The 24,578-nt window shown below is 39.5% G+C and overlaps 1 protein-coding gene across 1 annotated transcript in view; it reads right to left on the bottom strand.

The window, feature by feature from the left end:
- The window catches only part of cacna2d1a (calcium channel, voltage-dependent, alpha 2/delta subunit 1a), a 144,169-nt gene that overhangs the window by 67,334 nt on the left and 52,257 nt on the right, over positions 1 to 24,578 (bottom strand). Inside the window, 3 exon segments of the mRNA XM_036576782.1 lie at positions 8,761 to 8,875; positions 10,566 to 10,601; positions 19,220 to 19,282. Of these exon segments, the coding sequence (XP_036432675.1) occupies positions 8,761 to 8,875; positions 10,566 to 10,601; positions 19,220 to 19,282 (214 nt within the window).

Here is a 24,578-nt window from a genome sequence, read left to right as displayed (position 1 = left end):
CGTCTGGCCCTGCAAGACTACACCAAAGGGACCAAAACTGGATACACCTACACATAGAGGACTGTGACGTACTACACAAACACAAAACCTGTTTCACGCTCTCTTTCTCTCCCCTTTCACTCACACAAGCACAGTCATGCATTTACAATGCTCAGCATGTTCTCTCTGCACACACATACATAAAAACATGCACATGCATCCAGTCTCTCTCACGCTCACTCACACAACGCACAGAAACACATGCACACACACATGCATGTGCTCTCACACTCACAGTGTGAGCACATCTGTTTCTACAACGAGATTGAGGTGACAGGTGACACACAGCATTGAGGTAAACAGGCATCAGGACAACACAGAAACACAGCTCTATACTTTAATGAGGCACAGACACAGCAGTCTAGCACAGCTACTACACACAGACACACAACACTGCCATTAATACACCTCATTACAGAAAGAGGGAGACAGAGAGAGGCACAAGGATAGAAAGAAGCTTAACAGGATGAGGATTAAGTGAAAAAAGTAGAGAGAATGTACCGTTCGGTAATCCAATGATACCACTACTGGACATATGCTCACACATTCTAGATTAACTGTAAATAAGAAATAACGCATTTAAGGTATCTGTCATTCTGTTCCTTTAAACCATATTAGCAGTAAAAGCTAATTTGAACAAATAATGAAGAAGTCTTGCCATGCACTTGCAACAGCGCAAACTGTGGGGTGACTGGCAGAGTTAGGTTACAAGCTATTTTCTGCGAAATTATGGAGAGTAAATGTAAAAAAGGCCATGGGTTTGAGAAGAACATCTCAGAACAAGAGGACAGTGTGGGGGAAAAAGGCCACACACCCTCTGCAGGGTACACCGTGTTAAGTTTTCTTAAGGTGTTTTCACCTTAACTAGTCCGTATCCAGGACTAGTTATGGGTTTGTTTGGGGGAGGGACTCATTATCATTGGTTTGCTTTTGACACAACACTTCCATCTGAACTATGGATTGAATGCACATTTCCATCTGTCATCGTTCTGTGTGCAGGTTTGCAAAACGGCAGCTTCATCAATTTGCTCTTTTTATTATTTTCCTCGGACACAAACAGTGAAGCAGTGAAGAACAGCACATTCTGGATACATGGCATTTAACCATGCAGGAGCATCTGCAAATTAGGGGCTGTTCTCGGTGAGAAGGTTTTCAGTCAGCAGGGAAACTTGAGTCGAAGCAGTCATGTTACAAAATTAACTAAACATGCAACCCCATGCATGGTGATGGGAGCAGAGGTCTTCCACATGTGCAGTGAACTGCAGCGGACCACTGGAGCAAAGCCCAAACTACAGATTTCAGGAGGACCAGACATCGGTCCTCTGGACCATTCCTGGGCTCGAAAACAGCTTTCACATTTAACCAAACATACTGAACTTGCAGACCAAGCAGTCCTGGGTCTGCACTCTAGTGTGAAAATGCATTTAAAGTCAGATCTTTCTTCCATAAAATGATGTATTTCTGAGTTTTTGCCTAATGATAGGTGGGGTTGGTGGGAAGATGAGATGAAACATGATATTAATGGTTAATATTATTTTTCCCCATCCGTTGGTGCACAGTGACATAATAATAATAAAAAAAAACGCAAACATTTTTATAGTCATTGAATTTCAACAGAAGATTAGAGGAAAACAAGAATTCTGTCTTTTGAATGATATGGTAAATCATGATTAATATGACCAGAGGCAAGGTAAAAAAAAAAGGGTCAATTTGATTCAAAGCAAACAGAATAATTATTTGTTATCTTCAGAATTCAGACTTAACATTGCATATTAGAAAATAATAATTATTCACAATTATTAATATTATATATGTTACACAGGATATTTTGAATATATTAAATATTGGAGAAAACATATAAGGATAAAGTTTTTGGGCAGATATGACAGCTGAAGCTGCTGGACTACTGAGTCCTCATGGAGTTTTGAGTGGGATGGAGATGTTGCAGCAATCTTCTGAATATCAGACAAAGAGTAAAGCAGAGCCTGATCGTAGTATGAACAAAGAGAGAGAGTGAGAAAAAGAGAGAGAGAGAGAGAGAGAGAGAGAGAGAGAGAGAGAGAGAGATGAATCATGCAAAGCGCCGCCCGTCTGCCTTCATCAGCATTTAGCACACTGAAGTCACATCGCGCTCATTTGCCTGTGAAAAATTGCAATCGCAGTGCCTCAGTAATGACGGAGCTGAAGAGATGCAACTGGGTGACTCTGTTCTTCTGCATCAGGGCACCTTGACCACAGACGACAGCCTGGAAACATTAGCAGTTTTCGCTATGAACAGTTAAACATGCTGGCAGCCTGCTGCTGCAGGATTCTTCATGTCTTGCCAACCTCTGACACTTCAAAAAGGAGGTAATAGAGTTTTAATAACTATGTTCCTGAACTGCATTCAGGAAGTCGGTATCAAACTGTGTGCACTAAGACAGCACATCAGAGGATTTTAAATAGGTAGAACTCCCACATAGCCATGGCTTCTGGTTTGAACACACTTTGGAATGTGCTTGAGAGTCCAAAATGAACAGGGATCTATGAAGCTTTTGTACAAAATGGTAAATTGCAAATGGTTAATCATTTTCACAGAGAAATGCACCACTGTAATGTTTATTCACGCTTTTTAACCTCAGCTTGAAGATGTTAGTGACTGTGAATTGCTTTACTGAAGTGAATGAGCTGATTCAGCTAGCCAACCAATCAGCACTCAGTAGCCACAATGCCTAGCGTCCTACTGAACAAAACCTCTAAACAAAAGGAAAAACACTGGCACAATTTCACTGATTTTTTATAATATAATGTATAATGCAGTGAATAAGAAGTCAGTAGGCCCCCAGCTCACTTCCCACATTCTACAACACTATGTCCAAAAGTATCAAGACACTTTTTCTAGTGAATTCAGCTACTTTAAGGTGCACACTTTGCTGACACAGGTGTTCCACTGCTTGTATAATCTCCATAGAAAAGCACTGCCAATAGAATGGGACGCTCCGGAGCCTAAGGTCACCATGTCCAATGCCAAGTTGCCTCTGTTCAGTTAGTGAGTGATGCACTGACAGAGTACAGTAGAGAGTGTTAGAGTGAGGCCTACAGGCAGAGTGGCCTTATCTCACAGAGAAGTGGAGCTATAATTAGAATTACTGGGCTGCTTCCAGATCAGTAGTTTATAGTGAATGAGATCAGTATGGACAGGCAGAAAGCTGATCTCACCACTTAGTTGCTACATGACCTGTCAGGTGCTGTGTGGTCAGTCCACCATTCAATGGCTATTCAACAACCTACAATTCAAAAACATGCAGAGGTGTATATTGAAAAGCCTTCAGAGCACATGTACAGGAAACAGAATGGGGGCACTGGATAAATACCACACACACGCACATAGCTGCTATGATAAGAAATCCTTGTATTTCTGAAATGGTAAGAGAGGGAAAAACATTCTTGCTGAACATTACTATAATGAGATTTTAGTCCAGTGTAATTTTGGGATTTTCCAACGCTGTAAAAATGGAGTTATGGAGTTTTTTATATGAGAAAGTTCTGATATGACTGTGACGATTCAGTCTAACACAGAGGTTCCCAACCCCTGGGCCAAGGACCAGTACGAGCCCGTGGGTCATTTGATACAGGGACCACAACAATGTGACAGAGAATAGGGCAAATTTTGTAGCATAACTACACAAGAACAGTATATACTATTATTATTATTATTATTATTATTATTATTTAACTTTTTTTTCAAACTTAAAGCTACACTATGCACATTTGGGGGATCTGGAGACCTCTCTGGTGGAAATGTGTAACTGCATACAGTATGCAGAACAACATTCTGTAATGTAGGCTGTGCTTTGGATCCCTTCCCCAAATGGATGAATCTGATGATTGCAAGTGCGTTGAAAGAGTATTCAATGAGAATTCAGTCAAAACTTGGTGAAGGACGTGTGTTCTGAGGATGTAAGTGAATGATCTACTATTGATCTACTATTAAGTCATCATATCTTCATCAGTATAATGTCTATTTTGCATTTGAGATGTTTCTTTTTGAACCTGTGTGTGTCTGCGTTAATGCACAAAGGTGTGTGACATGGTCTGAAAAATCGGTCCTGACGTCTTTAAATCATTCTTTAGAGACTCACAGCAGCACACACACCATATTTTTGCATGTTTTTTCTCCTGACTCAGTAATGCTACTACTTTCAATTTTAACAAAAAATCTCACACAGTGCTACTTTAATTCTTGGCTTTAAAATGTAACAAATTCTTTTGTAAGTTTAAAAACGTTGGTCTCTGTATGGCCATGTCCATGCATGTAGGTTGCTACCATAACAAACTTTTAATTGGGACTGCAAATTTCAAATGAAAACAATACCAGGAAAAAAAAACACCATACAGCCACGTAAAACTAAACATTACACAGCCACATAAAATACGGATTTATCGCTGGGGATATTACAGCTACAAACCCACCATGTGGTCCAGTGTGTCCAGTTATTTTGCCATTTGGAGACATAGGCTGATCATGAGCACCACTCCAACTCCCCCCAGCTGTCCGTCATGGTCCACATAGTTAAAAAAAAGGGGAATCCCTGAACTGGGCTGCACCAGTTTTGTGTAAGTTTATACTTAAGTTTGTTCATAAAGTCTTTACTAAGTCATTAGTTAACACTAGTTAAAGTTATCCTTTAGTGACTGAGTCCTGTTGCAACTAGTAACAACTAACTAATGCATACGTTGCTTGTTCAAAACTAGTCTATAAACCTGCTGCCATTAAAACACAACAGCAACTTGCAATGACTTTTTGCATTCCATGGAAATGGAATGTGAATAATGTGTACAAATTTATGTTTTTACAATTAAACTGACGAGTACCAGTATTGTTTGTTTATTACCTGCTACTGCTATTCCTACTTGCAATATCCGCATGTGCAGCCTTTTTAAAAAGCAGTTTCTGGCCAACCAACAACAACAGCAGCATTGGTTTAGACGTTTCAGCTGCTGTTGTGTTTCACTGAACTGGAGCTATAGGTTTTAGCTTCAAGATTGGAGCTGAAAGTTAAAAGGTTTATGATTGGAGCTGTAAGCAAAATCATGGCGTATAGAATTTATTGGTTTTAGCTTTGTTATCTTAACCAAAACAGTCAGGGCAAGTTTGCTCCCTCTGCTTAGGAGGAGGTGTAAATATTTAGTAACTGCTAAGCTCAATGTAAAAACTAGTTGGTGTGGTGAAAGCTGTTTTGATTTAGTAATGTGCACCTGAACTTATTAAACAATAATGTTACAACTAGCTTAGGTCAGAACTTACAGACAGGTGGTGCAACTGGTCCCTGGTCACACGCAATCACTTGCACATGCATGGACACAAATATGCACCTATACTTGAACAAACATGCCCACACTCTTCTGAAGAACCAACTTAAGCCAAAAAAGTCTCTCTTAGGGTCTCGTAGCACTGCGCACCAACTCCAGCATGACCCTCAGACATGTACACCATAATGGGCTAAATAAAGACACGGGCAGGCTTGTGAACATGACCATGGCAGATCTTGCTGTGTGACCCCTGCAGCTTCACCCACTAGCTCCCCCTCCCACTGTCTCCCACACACATCACTCTGCAGGACATCTCACCACCATCAACTGCACACAGCAGGGAGCATTACACATCTTTCCCGTACAGTAGAACCATGTCAGGATTGTTTAGCTTGCCCTGGAGGCAGGACTGTTTCTGAAGTGAGCTTTACCCTACCAATCCAGGACCAGACGAAGAACCGCATCCAGCTGTACTTGAAGGTTTCATGATTACTGAGATTCTGAAAAGACGTATCATAGACAGACTGTAATTCCGCTACAGGCCAGCGACTCTGACCCAACATTAGCCAACAAACATCAGCATTCTAATGTTAGCAGTTGGCTCTATAATGTTCCAGAATAAGAGCTGCCAAGTCAAATTAACCAGTTTGTATAGAGGAAAACATTCTAGAACAGTGTGAATGTAGGAGAACATTTTAGAACAGTGTGAACGAGCAAGGACATGCCAGAACAGTGCGATTGTAAGAGAACATTTCAGAATGTCATGAATGAAAAACAATTAAGTTCAACGTGAATGAAGGAGAACATTCTAGAGCCGTAAGAATTGAGAACACTCTAAAACAGTCTTAATACATGAGAACATTTTAGAACATTGTGAATGTCTGAGAACATTCTAGAATGGCATGAATGGAGAACATCTGAGATCAATGTGAATGTGGGAGAACATTCTACAACTATATGAAAGTAGAACAATGTTCTAGAAGAGTGTGCATGGGAGAGCATTCTAGAACATTGTGAAAAGTGGGACAATATTCTAGAAGAATGTGAACGGAGAACATTTTAGAACAGTGTGAGAGGGCGAGAAAACTCATGAACAGTGTCAATACGGCGATAGCATTCTAAAATAGTGTGAATGAAGAACATTCTAGAACCATGTGAAGGTATGAAGACTTTTGCAAGGTGTGAAACGAGAACAATCTAAAACCAAACTGTTTTTTTTTGTTTTTTTTTACAAATGAACACTTACTGCCCAGACAAATAGCTTTACATATCATTTCTGAGCTTTACATATCATTTCTCAGATCTCAGAACTTTTGCACAATACTTATATACACATATAAGCAAAAACAGAAGAAACTGGGAAGGGGCAAATACTTTTTCAAATCACTGTACATGTCTATTCCTGAACGCTCTATTTTTAAGAGTGGGAGAGAGATAATAGGCAGGGGTCCAGTGACTCTCAAGACACTCAAACACTGAAGTAATCAGACCCTCAGCTGGACTGCACTGCAGTCACTAAAATAATAAGATGAGCCAGAGAAACAGAGAGAGAGAGGGAGACATAGAGAGAGACAGAGAGAGAGAGAGAGAACAGAGAGAGACACAGAGAGAAATTACAACCTGTGCAATTCTATAACACACCTTTCAACATTTCACTACCCAGCCAATCTTCATATGACATCCTCAAATAGATGCTGATGACAATACATGACACTTTATAAATAAAAGAACCAACACAAGCTCCATGGCCCACAACGCAGCACGTAATAAAGCACAGTCGGAGATGAAAAGGTAGGTGTGAAGGTGAAGGCAACAGAGCAAAAAAGAGGAGGAAATCAGAAGAGAGAGGAAAAAATGTGTACATGTACTGCATAAGTGATCGTGATCGTGCACGCTGTACACTGCAACATCTAAAGTGCATCAAATTACACACACAGGGCATTGTTGATTGGTCAGAAATTTGACTGGGAAACAAGTGTTCTGGGTCTCTACAGATTAATGAATCCATGCTTTCAGAAAACTACTACTCTATGCTAAGAAAATGTCACTTTCAGTCAGTTTCACATTTGAGCCTTTCTCTAGGCTATCACTGAATTAAATACAGATCTATGCCTCACACTTTTTCTTGATATAAATATTTTATCCTACCCCAAAATTTGCAGTAAAATACAGACGCTTAAAATACATAAATCACAACTAAAGCAGTATCAATGAATCTTATTTGATTTCTGCAGCTTAGTAATTGAACGGTTTGTCAGTATGAATTCAGTCAGTGATGAATTCAGGTTGGTGATGTTTAGCCAAAAGTATGCTCCACAGTCCATGTGCCAAAATCAAATGCATTGCTTTGTTATTATTTTATTTCTCATCTGCCGTTGTTAGCAAGAACTATGAAGAGATGTGTGGATATCTGTACATATGAGATGTGTGGATATCTGTACATATGAGATGGGTGGATATCTGTACATGTGCAATCAAAACCAAATGAAAAAAGATATAATGTCACAAAACCTCAGACTCTGATTCAGACTTTAGAAAACAAACTAGGTGTGAAAACAGCCTGACACCTAACTTGTTTAGTGTGGACCTGCTGAAGTTTTTCTTCAGTCTGGTCTGTTTTGACAGGTGTGGACACTCCACCTGTGCTCAGGGGCACACCAAACAGCTGAACTGCCTTCTAGTGAACCCTGGTTAAGCATTTTTACAATGGGCATCACCAAATGAGGATACAACATCAGAGCATGCTGTGCTCTTCTTGTAGCAGCACATCAGTGCTGTACTGTCCACATAATCTGCCTGTTTTCACATCTGATTCTTTACAGATGCTCATAACGTTCTTGCTTTTGATTTTGGCACATGGATCGTAGAACATACATTTGGCCCAGAATCAGTTAAATTTCAGAGGCAGATATCAAGTAAGATTTACTGTTATACTTTGACTGTGATACATTAGACAATAAGTGTCTCTATTTCCATGCAGAGTAGTTTTTTTGGCTTAAATGGTGGCAAAGGTCAGAGTATCAGAGCACTTGTATTCCTGCAAAATGTCTGACCCATATACAAACGCACATGTATAATTTGCCACACTTTATCCATTGCATCGAACTGAACCAAATGAAAAACATACAATGTCAGCAAAGACAAACTATTTGAGAATGCTGAGAGAAGGAACAGCTGTTGCAGAGGTGAATCAGGGGCCAGGCCTGCTGCACCCGCACCACGGCCACTCACTAAATTTAGTCTGCAGGCTTCACTGGGCCTTCAGCTGTCCACACATGACACAACGTGATAAAGTGACCAAAAGGAGCATGGGAAGACTGACACTGCGATATTTTAGTCACAGGTTTATGAGTCACAGTTTGAGCAACTTTGATTTGCAAGCCATGTGCAACCATGTATGTGCGTAGGGGTGAGTTTGTGTGTACTTACAGCCCTCATAGATGTCAGTGGGGATATGAACAGCTGTGGAGTTGTATGATACGAGGCGCTTAAAGACTGGGTCTTTTTTGAATTTGATTGGTCTTTCTGCTTCTGTGGCGTTGAGCTGAAGACACAAAGAACAGCGTTACACAACATCTAAACGGACAGATGCACAAATACAGACCAACCATTCAAAAGTTTTTGCTTGGAATTGCCTGTCCCGTTACACATTTTTGTTGATTTACATACAACAATTACTTTATAGAGTTGTACACAATAATACAGTGTAGAGTTCAATTTAAATTAGACATCAAATGGAATTTTAGATGTTTTAATCAATATTTCAAGTATGTGTGGAAGAGGAAATTATTAAATAAAAAGCATTATGCAAAGGACATATATTTCCATATATTTTTCAAAATATATGTTATGTTTGTAGTATATTTTAAAATATGTTTGGCATATATATAAATATAACAAAGTGTCACTATTACATACATTTCATATGCATATGTGTACATATTTCAATATAGACATTATGTTCATGTATTTAAATGTTACAAAATGTGACAGTCGAATATTAGCATATCCATTTTTATACGAGCAAATAAATGTACATTTGTTTTTCTTCCTCACTAATGCTCTTGTGGCTGAACGCAGCTTAGTCCTCACAGCAATGTTTCAACATCTAGTGTAAAGCCTGCTCAGAAGAGTAGAGGCTGTTACTGCAGGAAAGGGGGGCAAACGTCCTATTAATATGCTTTTATACCCATTAATACCCCTTGTCTACAAACTCGTGGACATACAGAGCATTTTTCCACTACACGTAGAACCAGAACGTTTTGCACCAGGAAACTGGAATGTGCTTTTTCCATTGGCCATTGGTTCAGAATCAAAGGGTTATTGTTTTTACTACCTGATCAGTAGAGCTACAAACAGGACGTAACGGTACTCAAGAGCATTCTCCTCTGTGTTTGCTAATAGTTGCAGCTTAAGACAATGAATTGATCAAATTCTTTACTCTTCTAATTGAAGATAAGGTTACCAAACACCATAACATGTCCAGTAAGTGCACCAGAATGTAAACTAGGCTGCTATTGATTGCTATTTTTAGAATTATTACTTTGCAAAACGTTTGCCAAGGTAAGCTAGTTCAGAAGCTAACACTAACGGTGTCAGCGTTTATGCTAACCTTACAAAACAAGTTTTTTGCTCCTATTTTCACACTTCACAGAAAAATATAAGCTTTCTTTGATTCTACGCATGTTTCTGTGTAAATGTAGACATTTGCGTCAGTGTGTAATCACGGTTATTAACCATTTCAGCTGTCTTTCAAACAGGTGGAAAATGACCTAGAACTAGATCCATAAGTTCCTTCGGTTCCAGTTTGGGTCAGCTCTTGTTTTTAAATGTGTGGCGGAAAAATGAGGCATTCTGGATATTTTATTTAAACTTGTATTATAACTTTTTTCTTGACGCCATCCAACTTTCTCTGTCATTTTGAAATCAACTACCGCTCTGTGCATCATTCTGGTCACCTTCTTTTGCAACTTTCTCCTAATACATTTATCTGGAGCCAAGTTTGTTTGTTTGCTATTATTGATTCCAAACCCATGAATAGTAGAGTATATCCATATCCATATAGTATATATGCAAATCCTTACATACATAAAAAAAAAATGATGATGTCAATAATCTACAGGCATGTATTCATGAGGCCATGAATGATCTGCTTCAAAACTTTACTAGCCAAACACATTTTGGTTGTATTTAGTGTTAGTTTAGTTGTACTGTGAAAATAAGAACATGCTTACCTCGACTTTTGCATTGTAATATTTAGCGACATCCTCCTGTAAGACAAAAGATACAATATTCATTTAGACTACAACATTTCTGAATGACTGTGTCTCTTTTCTGCAGTTGCGTGGACTGATTGTGTGTGTGTGTTTGTGTGTGTGTGTGTGTGTGTGTGCATGCGTGTGTGTGTGTGTGTGTGTGTGTGTGTGTGTGTGTGTGCATGAGTGTGTGTGTGTGTGTGTGTGTGTGTGTGTGTGTGTGCGCGTGTGTGTGTCTGTCTCTCCTCGGTTCCTCTACACACTCTGCACACACTGTGAAGGCTCTGTCAGGGTGGGAGATAGTCAGGTGTTAACGAGCGCGCACACTCTCTGACAGACGCTCGCCCTGGAGACACTGCTTAGCGCCACCTGTCTATCAAATGAAGCATGACAACGGCTGCCCCGGCAACAGCTTAATGAGGAACACCTGTGACAGCTGCTGGTGTGAGCATTAAATACTAACTGCATTTGTGAAGTGTTACAGATGACAACACACACACACACCTTGGAGTCATACATATGCCTCATACATATTATACGGTCATATTTAACAGTTTAAACACCCCTGGTTAACACATCCTCTACAGAGAACCCACTTAAATATGACATTTTTTTATGCCAATTTTTGTGCACAAATTCTATTTACTTGTACCTATTTATTTGAGAAGTGTAACATATTTAAAAATAAATATAAAATACAAAACGTGCCATAACTTTTGCACAGGCCACATTTTATATTTGTTTGTTTTTTTTTTCATTATGTTAAATTGAGCAAATAAACAGTAATTGTGCACTGAAATGTGCAGGAGCGTGCTCTTTGTGGAGGATGTGTTAAACTATTTTCACTTAGAAAATCAACATGAAATTTGACCAGGGTGCAAACTTTTACATACAAATGTATATATAAACACTATCTGAATCCACTTGCACACAATAACAGAGAAAGGTTTACAGCACTTTGCTTTGTTACCGAGCACCTGAGTTGATCAACAGAGTGATTTTAAAAAAATATCTCTGGTTCCAAGAGAGCATCATTGGCCTCCCTCTCCTCTAATTACTCGCACGATGCTAGTCAATGCGGGCATCTGCTAGCTAACATAACAGAATTGGCAGTTAGAGTTCTCCACCAAGTGTGTTGACCTGTCCAATCATATAAAAAGCAGTTTGAAAAGATGTGGTTGCGCTTCACGTGCTAGCCTTCACGCTCTCAGTTTGGTGGCACTGTGTGATAGGGGTGACCTAGCTAGTGGGTGGATCTGGAGGAGGAGACAGGTGACTTGCTGGAAAATGAATGGGAAAGCTCAGAATACTCCCACCCTCCGAAAGTCCCACCCGTGAATAAAAATAGCCAACTAACTTCCTGGTAAAGCAGCAGCAGGAAAAGCCCCCCTTATTGTGGAGATCTGCACATGCAGCTAAAACAACCTGAAACAAAAAGATTTCTCAGTGATTTCAATCTGGTTTTGAAATGTTACTGTGGCACTCAGGTTTGGATTTATGGGCCTCTTCCCATTTAATGAGATAGGAACCTGGAAATAACCACCTGGAGGTGTTGATGGTCACTGAGTAGACAAACTTTCCCAAGGACTTTGTTTGGACATGTCTAAATTTAATAAAAATTCCCACCCCAAACATATGAATAAATACGCATGTAGCTTTACAAAGGCATATTCTTGCACCTGACACTGTAGTTTAGTCCCATTTTCCCTCTGGTCTGAACAATGCCTACTGCGATCATACACACGCAAATACACATCAGCTCAATGGGCAAAATGCATGCGCCCAATATCAAAACAAACACTGACACACACATAAGATCTAATACTGAACGCAGTATTGTACTTCATGCTTCATGCTTCAAAACCACCTTCTTCCCAATACAGCCTGGCGTAGCAGAGAAATGAGGAGCTGAAAGAAGAACAGCTGTGTTGTCTGTGTGAGTGTGTGTGGGGAGAATCAGCAGACATGAATGGAGGGCTGAGTGACTGTATGAAGCTCTTTGTCTGATTCTCACACTGAATTTTAATACAACTCCCACACATATCACAACCCACTGGCTCAAAACAAAACATGAGCACTATATTAATCCGTGCTTGGAGGCCAACACGGTTTAGCTCCCAATAAGCATGAACCACAGTGCAAGAATTAGAGCCCAACCAACACATTGGTTGATCGATAATATAGGCCAATATTGACGGCTGGTTGCTTTATCATTATTGATCTTGTGATGAAAGGGCAAATCCTTAGACAGCTGTGACATTCAAGAATTCAGAGTCCCCTGTTTAACTATATGACTACATACAGGCTGAACCGGTGAATATGAACACAAAACATCATGATGGCTACAATAGCAAAAATGTAAAATGTGTCCAACCATAACATTTAAGCATGAGCAAAACATGATATAACTCAAAAAAAGACACAGATAGACGCAAAGAACTCTGTAGGTCTGTAGCTGGTATCATGCACAGGATTAGGAACTCTGGGTCTAAGCTAGTTTTGAAATATGACTATTGCTAATTGACGTCATAAGACTGGCAACCTCACCAAAATACACCACATAAACCAGTAAGCTTTGCAGTAGTTAAGTTGCTAAATTAAGTGTTGGTAAATAATAGTGTTGAAGTTTAAAGGCCTCGTCCACATATACAAGGGTGTTTTTAAAACAAAGCTTTTTCTGTGCATTCTTTCATTCACACACAAACTGCTTTTAGGTCACTGAAAACAGGCCTTTTGGAAAACTCTTTCCAGGGTGAAGATATTTAGTAATTCTGTCCTCAGTGTTGTCGTGTAGACAGGGAAAAATGAGTTTTTGGCTTGTTATGTTAAGAGTGTGCGCCGTTATCGGCTTTGTTAGACATCAGTTTGTGAACCATTATCACCTTTATTTACATGAGGCGATTTTGTACAGTGGCAAACGTAGCTAAAATAGCTGGTTTTAGCATTGCTAACAGGACTTGTTACACATAAAGTTTACACATAAATGCACAGAGTACAAATGTACTCTTACACCATACTGAAGAACAGAGGCATCAGAATGCGCTACAGAAGTCACTGCTATATCCAGCACTCCCACCACACGGACCCCACCGCCAACGTCACTAGTTTTGGATGAGACCTAGTCGGACCTCTAGCTGGTGCAACAAGTCTGAAAATGGAAGTGGTTGTTGCAGAAGAATGACGAGGGAGTTTCTGTCAAGGACATTGTTGTGGTTGTTGAGTGAGCTGCTGACTGCATGTTTTTGCGTTTTCATGAGGACAGAGATTTTTTTTAAAAAACAGTGCTTGTGTGGATGGGATTTTTTTTTAAAACGAAAACCTCAGTTTAAAAATACCCATTTACGCATGGACTAGTCCTAAAATCAGGCTTACCTTTCATGTGACATCTTTTTCAGTGCACAGGAGTGTTAGCTTGCCTGTTGCATGTGTGTAGCATTATTTGTATTTTGACTGCTAAACAATCCTATAATTCAGAGGATCCAGTGACACACAGTGGGAAACGTACCAGGTTTGGGACATTTTTGTTTACCACAGGGTGTAATAGTGGTGATTTTGAAAAATGTCATTCATTTTTCTCATAGAGAACACCTGATTAGACCCTTAGAGTTCCTAATATGGTCATGACGCCGACTTCAGAGCTCTATAGAAAAATAAATGTCGTTTTTGAAAATCACAGCTGTCATGTCCTGTGATAAACAAAATATTCAAAACCTGATACATTTGGAGCCCATACATTTTTCCTAGTACATGCCAGTGTATTTGGCCTATAAAGTGATTCTGACTCTGTGATGTGAGTGATTTATAAAAATTCATTGTAGTGAAAATGTAGTAAAGGGTGTAGTACCTCTGTGACAGTTAGTCACTGGTCCTCAGGGCGCACACATGTGACTGCTGAAGTGAGAATTCAGTGTGTGTGTGTGAGATGGTGTGAGTTTGACAGCTCTGAGTGTTGTCTCTTTGATAAAGCTGCTGTCTGCTACAGCATAATGAGAGCTCTCTGGCACTGAGCTCTTGGATAAAGACCAGTAAAGGAGGTGTGAACTTTTGTGACCCCACTGGCAGAACAAGACTTACTTAATGAGTGTAATACAGGAGCTCCATCTCTGTCTCTCTCTCTCTCTCTCTCTCTCTCTCTCTCTCACACACACACACACAGCAGGGAAGCCAGAAGGAGCTCTGAGTTACAGACGCATGTTTACATGTATACATGTGACAGAATTTGACGACCTGGCCATTTCCAGGTCACTTAGGTCACACAGAGGGTCATAGTATAATCTCTCTCTCTCTCTTTCTCTCTCTCTCTCTCTCTCATACACACACACACACACACACACTCACAGAGTACTTGAGGCAGTGAGGACACTGAGCAGGATCACACAGAGAGCTGCTGAAACTGAGAATTCTGCTCTCGGCACTGAGGACTGGCTGAAATCACAGCACAGCTGTGCCTCTCCACTGCTTTCTTTTCTTCTCCTTCTTCTCTTCTCATCTCTTCTCTTCTCTTCTCTTCTGTACTTTTTTCACTAGGGCGAACACACCAGACAATGAGGCAAAAAACGAGGGTGCCATACATGTAACAAGTTTTGCCAATCACTCGTTCAGTTACATCGCTGGCCAGCTCACACTACAGGACTCCTGAATGTTTTCAGTAAAAATCAAACATCTGAAAATAGCAGAAGGCCTCCGATCACTCCAGCACTCGTTCGGAAGGCTAGATTGACTCATTTCCTCTCTCATACTATCAGAAAAAAATCACTTCAGATAGTGAAAACCTATTAAAAGGGCCAAACTGTAATTAAAATTGGGCCAAAAATCACATAGTGTAGATCTAGCTTTAGAAACAAACACTCAACCCTCACTATTTGGAGTACTCACTCCTTTCACTAACTGCCTTTTTTTGTACCAAGCTTGAAATGAGGTAAAACTAAAGTAAAATTTGAGGAATTTATCCTTAATAAGTGCCATCAAATAATTTCCAACTCCTGGCAACTATATGGACAGTGTTTCTACTGCACATTTTGCCTTTATGTAAGCACTGGCCGAAAGAAAATTTAGACATAAGGGTGAGTGCAGATGAGAGGAGATTTGAATGGCTACAGAAATATGACGTTCTAAGGAGTGCAGGATTAATGAGTCTGTCAAATGCAGTTGCGACTATTCATAAATGTTTCATTGTCAGTTTTTAAAATGCACATTACAGCATATTGCTGACATCTGTTAACATTTCTATTAATCCAACATGTATCTGTCTCTACTTTGCAGAAAAGGTCCTGAAACATCTACATAACACTGCTTTCTCTGAGGAAACGTCCTGTACAGAGACACTTTTTAAGCCTGATCTAAAGCACTATTGAGTTCTACAGTCGTTACTGATGATGTGTGCACTTAGTGATGCAAGACAGCTGAGATCATCTTTAAATAACCTGAAGAGTTTAAAGTGAAATTCTCTCTACTGGATGACAACGATGACTGTGCTGTGATGTTTTTGGGGAAGCAAAAAAACCCAGCAGTGCTGAGTTCAAGTTGGCATCTGCCTCCTACATTGTGATTCATCAAAGGGTGACTGTCACATTTACGACTCTGGGGAAGTAGAGATTTTTGAAGTTTACTGTGTTTGAGAGCAGATTTAATTAGGAAGTGAAAGTACGAACCCTGCAGTTAATTGAGATTACAAGTTTGATCCCCAATGATACCACAGTCACCCATGGCCAGGAATCCAAGAAAGCATAACTGGCCACGCCCTGTCTGGGTAGGTAGGATGGTCCTCCCTCTCTCATCATTCAGCACAATGCTAGTCAATGCAGGCATCTGTTATCTAGCGTCATAAAATTGGCAGTTAGTGTTGTCCTCCAAGCGCAATAAGCTGTGCAATTACATTGCATTTGTAGCAGTTTGAAGGACGTGGTGGCGCTTCACCACGTTATCTTGGAAGAAGGCCATGTTAGCCCTCACTCTCCCAGCTTAGTGGCACTGTTTAATAGGGGGAGAACTGGCCATTACTACACTACTACACCACTGGCAACTAACTTGAGTAGAAAATCTTAAAAATGACAAAAACAAACAAAAATGGAACCTGTTCATCTTCCACAGGAAACAAGTCCAATCAAAAATTGGTGGGTCATCGCCCAATACTGTAGTTCCAGGACCCCCGCTGTTGAAGATCTGAAATGGTATAACTATCATTGGGTTTTATTTCACCACGTGGCGTTTCAAACACTACCCGGCCCATTCGTACATGCAGCATATTAGCACAGTAGCAGATGACGCTCCTTGTTCCTGTCAGGAAAACTGACCATATGAAAGAAGAGGCTGTGGTGCCCAGAGACAGTTCTATCGACAAAGCAGTCTGCATCAATTTTCAGTCTTTGTGGAATTATTAAACGTGATACGAGTATACGATCATGATTGCGGTTTAGCTCAGTGACATGCTGACTCAGACCACAAGCAATGGAAGCACTACAGAATGAAGACAGTAATCCCAACCTCTCACAGAGCATGGCTCACACTGTCACTCTCGTATTCAGCTCAAGCACTGTGCCTCAGTAGAGCCGTGCAGAGGAAACCCTGTTCCTATCCACATACCAGGACGTACAGTGATTGGTTTAAAGTCCCAAACAGGAACTTAGCTCCTCCTGGATTAGCTCCAAGCTTACTCACTGAGCTATCGGTATTTCCTCAGATAATGGCAGCCCAGAAGTTGTTATTCTGCTGTAATTTTACTGTTGCCCTAACAAAGACTGATTAAACAGATACTGTGACTCTTGGATGTGGCTATTCTGGGGTTAGGGCTGGGTGATACTGTTTTAAAAAAATGATCTTAACATTTTTCAGACTTTTGGAGAAAAAGGACAGGGCAGAGTGGGCACAACCTAAACATATAACATGAATTTTTCATATACTTAAACAGGTTCAAATAGAATGTGCTTTTGGTCATCTTTTCATAATCTCATAGCAACATCATATGCAAATTCTGACAGTAAACAAATCTATTTCTCAAGATTCTCCTAGAAGCCTGTTTTTTGTATCACAGAGGTGTTTTGCTCATCATAAGTGTTCATTGACCACTGCATTGTGTGTAGAAATCACACCTGGGTTTTTTTTTAAATAACCCATAGTGAGAGTTAGCCAGACCAAAGCACAGCTTCCACATGGTGGAGGTAGTTTTAATGCTGTGTTCCAACTCAGCCTCCTAAAGTAAACAATGGGAGAAGTCCATATCTGCTCATATAATTTCAAAACAGTACATTTATACACAGAAGTCAATCAAAACTTAGATTACTATATATTACTGCAAACAAAAACTAACCTCTAAAAACAATGTCTTCTACGTTGTGGTCAAAAATAAACTTGATATAAGCTTTTCACTACTTATGTTCATTTTGATGCATACATATCATTGCTGTCAGAACAAAACATTGTGTAACATTTTTTTAACAGAATTTGAAAATGCCAGCCAACCTTTCTAATGTGTTAACACAGTTTCACAGTGAATAGACCAATAGAAATGATCCAAAATGACTCAGACAAAAATCTTGTTCTAGTTTTACCTTCTGCAAAGTTACCATTTTTGAGTTATGAGGTTTTTATCACAACAGCAACAAGCTTGTCTGGTTCAAAAACATATAACTGCATTGGATTAATTGTGTTTTGCATCAAAATACCAGACTTTACACTTTATATCTCATCCATTGTAACTACAGTGCCCTCCACAAATATTGGCACCCCTAGCAAACATGAGCAAAACAAGCTGTAAAACACATTCTTTATTACTTATACTTCTGAACTTCACAATTTGTGAACAGGGCCTGCAATGCAGGGCCTTAAAAGCCAGTACTTGTTGATTATGCTGAATACAAATGCTGTTCATTCAGGTAATTTTGGGCAGAGGGAATGATACTGACTAATAAAGGATCCTGATGCAATCAAACACGCCTCCTTTCACACATTGCAGCACAGAACAGAGATTAATTTCCCTCCTCTCCCCTTCCTCTCTCCCACACATCATCCCCACTCCGATACAGCTCCGAGAACAGGAGACGTGCGTGAATAAATGAAGTAACTTTTAATAGAAAAATAGAAAATAATTAATGGCATGCTGAAGTCTGTGATTATGTCCTCCACTTGGGGCCTTCCAGGGTAATGAGATAATGCGAGTGGGAATGGAGTTCAGTCTCACACCCAGAAAAATAGAACGCTTCGAATCAAGCCAACTGCCTATACTGTCAGGCTCCCCTCATTATACCTAATCTGGACTATAAATCAGGAAATAACTCTGTTAAAATGACTCGAAAGTTCAGGCAGGACCTGATAGACAAATCTGTAAGAGACAGCCAGCATCTGTAAAACCTCAAATTAGGATTGATATTCCAATTCAGTAGTCAATTTGAGGTGTGTCAATGAAACAGTGGTCAGAAATGAGGTAGGATTACATTGCTGGTCAGGAACACATTGATTAGCTGAGAATCCAGAAAGCAATCTAATTCGGACTGGCACGGGTGCGTGTTAGACAGATGGGCTGCTATGCCCTCTGCGCTCCACATTTAATAAGGTCCAGAAGGTGAACATCATGACTTGGACGACACCAACACTTTCTAAATCAAGGCGCCAATGTTTGCGCTTGTGTGTGTTCTTACCTCACTTATATCATCTTTCCACTGGTGCTCCATCTGTAAATCTTCAGCTTTTTTAGCCAGAGTCTGAAAATACAGAAAAAGAAGAGAATGTATATTCATGTATTATACATAATAAGATTTTGCACAACATTTTAGGTGTCTGTTGTTACATATAAAAAGATATATACTTTATATATTTATTATATTTGACTAAAGGCTCTGTTAAAGAGCTCAGTTCATGTAGACCCTGTGCTCAAATAAGGCAGATACACGAGAAGTTAACATCTTCTTAATGCTAGTACTAGAATGTGTTGACCAGAAACTTTTATTTTACCATTCAAGTTAAATACTAAAAGAAAAGAAGTTAAATACTGAAGCCCCAGTAAACTTAAAGAGCTAACTGGAGCTTCAGTATTTAACTAGGGGCCGATCTTCAACTTAATGTGTAATACAAAAAATAAATGTGCTCTGGAAAATGCTTTACTTACTTTGCGGTTACTACTTAACAATGTACGGAGCAGCCAGTTAATCAGTAGCTACTGGCTTATTAAGGCTTAATAAGAGCATTATAACAGCATTATAATGTCCCCTTATACTGTTACTAAATGTTATAAGTAAAAATGTTTACAAATAAGTCGGATAATCTTTTTATGTTCTTACAAAATCACATAATAAAACAACATTACACATATTACCTACATATAGTTTGTTTTCATTTGCCAGGATGTCATCTGTTTTGTAGTGCATTATCTTGAAGCAACTTTGGCAGGTCAGTTTGGCTCAGTACTGACCAACAATGTGCAGCTTTGTCAACACTTCCCAAACTACATGGACAAACTGCACAGCCCACATGCATGTACGTGACTAAACCTGCAGCAATCCAAGCACAGCTTTGAACCAGGCAACAAAAATAGTGTCAGCAGTGTGCTATGCAGCAGCAGCTGAAGAATGGCCCTCCTCAGTAAGAGCCACATTAAGTTCAGCACCCTGAGGAGGGAAGACAGGCTTTGGCATAACAGGATGTCACGCTAAAATTAGATCACATGCTGCTCTGCCCCACATCTCCTCTAATGACTAGGTTAATGGTACATAATAGGGGCCGATCTAGAAAGTGACTGTACGCTTAATTTCCCCGGAGAAGACCCATAACTGATTTCTTATTCTGTCAAGTAAAGGCTGCTACTGGAGTTGGGCCAAAATTAGAAAAAAAGGGAGGAGTCTAAAGCCTGTCAAGTTTCTGGCAACCGCGAAAAACATGTAACAGAAGAAGAAGAGGAACAACCCATACAAATAAATGAAATTAACCCTTAATTTATTAACCCTTAGAAGTCAAACATTACCTCTGTAGTTTTACTATGCTATGTAAATGTAATTACAGGCAGTCTTATGCAAAAGCCTGGCTGCCTACATGTTTTGTTCATTTCCTAAGTGAAAATAAGTATGAAACACATCCTCTACAAACTCATCTAAAATATTATAATAAAAATACAATATTAAAAAAATAATTAAAAGATACAATATGGTATGTGGCCAATTTTTTGTTTTCTTTTTTCCATTATGTTAAATTCAGAAAGTAAATAGAAATAGAAATTGCTTTAAAATGTACAATGTGCCCCTATAAAGTACATGTACTTTCATCAGAATGTAATAAACATTTGCACATGGCCCGCCGACAGGCTCAAGATTTTATTGCACACGAGATTTTATTATAACCTAAAAATAGCTCCATTAGATTGCACTGAAGTCCCTGTAGTTACTGAATAATAAGCCTTAGTATGAAATAATGTAGATTGTTAAGGAGTTAATTACATATTTGTTTACACAAATAATGACAAAGAAACATCAAGAAATGACAAAACATGGCAAAAATGTGAAGGGTGATTGAAAGAGTTTTTGACTGCTCACACAACAACAAGCTTTCAATAACACTGACACTACAGTAAAACACCTCCTCTTCCTCTTCTATGAAAACAAATGCGGTATCGATTGATATAGTACCTGCACAGAATGTCTCAGCTTGTTTCAATGAGCCACGAGTGAGGAAGAAACTAATGCAAAATCACAGCATGCTTTTGTTATTGCTACCAATAACTGTGATATCTAAAGGACACCTCACACCGGGCATGACGCAGTGTGCCTGATGTGCGGTGGCCTTAAGGGTTAAAAGTATATTACAATGCATTCTTTTAATACACTATATGTCCAAAAGTATCGTACATGCTCATCTAATGTTTCTTCCGAATTCAAGGGTATTAATAGGAAGTTTGTCCCTCTTTCTTGCAATATCAGCCTCTACTCTTCTGGGAAGGCTTTATGCTAGATGTTAGAACATTGCTGTGAGGACTTGATTGCATTCAGCCACAAGAGCATTAGTGAGGTCACATAATGATTTTGGATGATTAGTTCTGGATCACAAACTCCACTCCAGCTTATCCCAAAGTTATTACATATATCACTCCAGAGAACCCAGTTCCACTGCTCCACAGCCAAGTGTTTGGGGGGCTTTATACTCCTCTAGCTGATGCTTGGTATTGGGCATGGACACCTCAGCCTCAGTCTCTATGGAGTGTGCGAGCAGTGAGTTCACTTTAAAGTAGCTAATTAAAAGGGTGTCTGGATACATAGAGCATGTTTGAATATACTGACATAACAACAATGTATTTCATTTTCACAGGAGAGGAATGAGGAGACTGTGGCTGCAGCTGTGTTCAGTGCTGGAACAGAACTGTGGTATGTCAGTTTCTGTCTTGGTCCAAAGCTGGAGAAAAGCTCCTCAGGCCACACGAGCCTCGTTCTTTCACCACAAACTCAGTCCACAGTAGCAATGGCGAAGGCAAAAGCTTTTACACTCTTTGTTTGTTACTAAAAGCCAGCAGGGAGAGCAGATATACATCAGATTACATAATAACCCCATTTCACTTTAGTAAGGTGCCAGGCTAGCATTAGCATGATATTAATGCTGCCAGCCAAAATGGCAACAGAAGCAGATTATTAATGCCATAGAGTAAAAGCAGCACAGCCACAACACAACGAGGGCTTTGTCTGCACTTTTTTTTTCGAGAAATACTGGATCTGTTTAATGTAGTCAAGCCTTAAACAGCACACTAATTATCATGTCTTCTGCGCTTGTCTTAATGCTGTTATTAAGCGCCTGTTGTGTTGAAACTGCTGTTAGGATTCAGTATCGTGTTGGGGGGGGTTTATGGGAAATGTCATGTAATAAATCCAGGAACAGTGGCTATTTTGTACTAAATTGAAGGAATACTCAGCATTTTCCAACCTAATCTACATCTACTGCAAGTATAACGTATGGCTGTTGTCAGAACTAAACACTGTATCTCCAAAACATTGTAACTTTGCAGGAGAAGGAGCCAAACTTCTGTACTTTCAATGTACGTTAATGTAACGTAGGATTTTATTCTAAGTCATTTTGGACCTTTTCTATTGGTCCTTTCATCACGAAAGTTACACATCCTCTAGAGAGAGAACACACTTCTGCATATTTTAATGCTCATTTACTGTTTATTTGCTGAATTTAACACCCTGAAAAAAGTAAAATATAAATTGTGGCTTGTGCAAAAGTTCTGGCACATTTTTTTTTCCCATATGTTACACTTATTAAATAAATAGAAACTGTGCACTAAAATTAGCAGAAAGATTTAGGTGTTCTCTGTAGAGGTTGTGTCAGCTTATTTTGACTTCAAAAAATTTTTCTTTTAAAATATTCTGCAGCTCTCTATATAACTGGGAAGCTTAGTAAAAAAAATGATAAATAAAAATGGTAACAGAAGGTAAATCAGCACAACAATGAACAGATCCAGAGGGTGCTAACACTTTTGAAAACACTTTTTACATTCATTCCTCAGCAATTTTGGATGAAAGGTCACAGGAGGTGCAAACACCCACACAGAGCACACTGATCCAGAGTTAACAAACATGCATAACTCATCGTCTGCTACAAACTCTCTCCCCTCTCCCTGACCAAACAGCTCACAACAGTCCAGCGTCCAGTACCGTTCACAGCCGCTCAGCCAATCACACTCCTAACTAGATGAGCTGTTGCTATAACAACCCTGACGGTTGCGTCTCATTAGCGAAGGCTGGGCTGGGCTGTTGTCATGGAGTGGGCTCCTGCTGCTACGGCGATGTAGAGAAGATAAGCCTTGTGTTTAAGGTGACGTGCTACAGGCCGCTGATCAGCACATCACTGACATGTTTACAAGCACTACAGCCACATTAGACATAAAATAAAAAGACTGTCTGTATTTCCTGGAGAGTGTATGGTGTGATTATTAACCCCTTAAATGGCCAGGGTCCACCGGCAGGCCCAAAGTTTTATTACACACTTCTACAACATAAGAATGACTCAACCAGTTTGCACTGCAGTCCCTGTAATTACTGACTAATAAGCCTTAGTATGTAATAAGCCTGGATTTTAAGAAGTTAAAGTGATTATCAGGATCATCATCATCATAAGAACTAAATATGGCCTTAAGATTTCACCTGCACACCTCTTTACCTGAAGTTGCGTGAATGGGGCAGAGTGCACCGGAGCAGAGCCATTCATCCCACCCGTTGAGTGGTCCTACTGTGCCTTCGTATATCAATAATATAGTATTGTATATTAGTGTTTCTAATGCTTTATTGTGTTGTTTAATGTAAATTACGCCTCTCTTCCATTGTTTTATACAAGCTTAAAGGGGAATTCCACCAATTTTTCAAAATGTCTGCCAAATTAAATGGTTAAGACGTTAAAAAGTCATTCAGAAAGGTTTGAGGTGAAATGCTTTGTTCTACAACTTTGTTCTAACTTACCAAATCAGAATTGTTCACGGTGGTGGTGATAGAAACCAGACGTCTGAAGAGTTTATTGCCTCTAAAAGCTCCCTCAGGAAAGAAACTGTTTTATGATAGTGTGCTAAGCTTTTGGCCTAAAATGTACTTTTTTATAAATCCATTCATGGTGGAGAGGTACTGACAGGTCGTTATAAGGCACTATAGTACCCAAAAACACTGTATTTATTCGGATTAATCACCATTTCACCATCAACAATTTTACATATTAAACTCAAAAATTGTGTGTAGGTTCACTGGTCATTTTGATAGTAAATAAAATGGCAGTATTTGTGTCGACTCCTGGTTCCTATCACCACTACTGTAAAGAAATCAGATTCGGCAAGATTCTCTACAAATGAACCATTTCACATCAAACCACTCTGAATGACTTTGTTTACAGTTTAACAACTGAATTATGCAGAACCTTTAAATAATAGCCCTGTTCCATGTAAATGGGTTCTAAGCAAACTTGACCACCAACATAACTATGTCTTCTGTTTTGCTGAATGACTGATGCTAACTGCAATTAAAGTGCCCACATCCT

The sequence above is a fragment of the Colossoma macropomum genome, unplaced genomic scaffold, assembly GCF_904425465.1.
Source record: "Colossoma macropomum unplaced genomic scaffold, Colossoma_macropomum, whole genome shotgun sequence".
Lineage (NCBI taxonomy): Eukaryota > Metazoa > Chordata > Actinopteri > Characiformes > Serrasalmidae > Colossoma > Colossoma macropomum.
The sequence above is the reverse complement of the archived record's forward strand: the minus strand, read 5'-3'. Positions and strand labels throughout refer to the sequence as shown.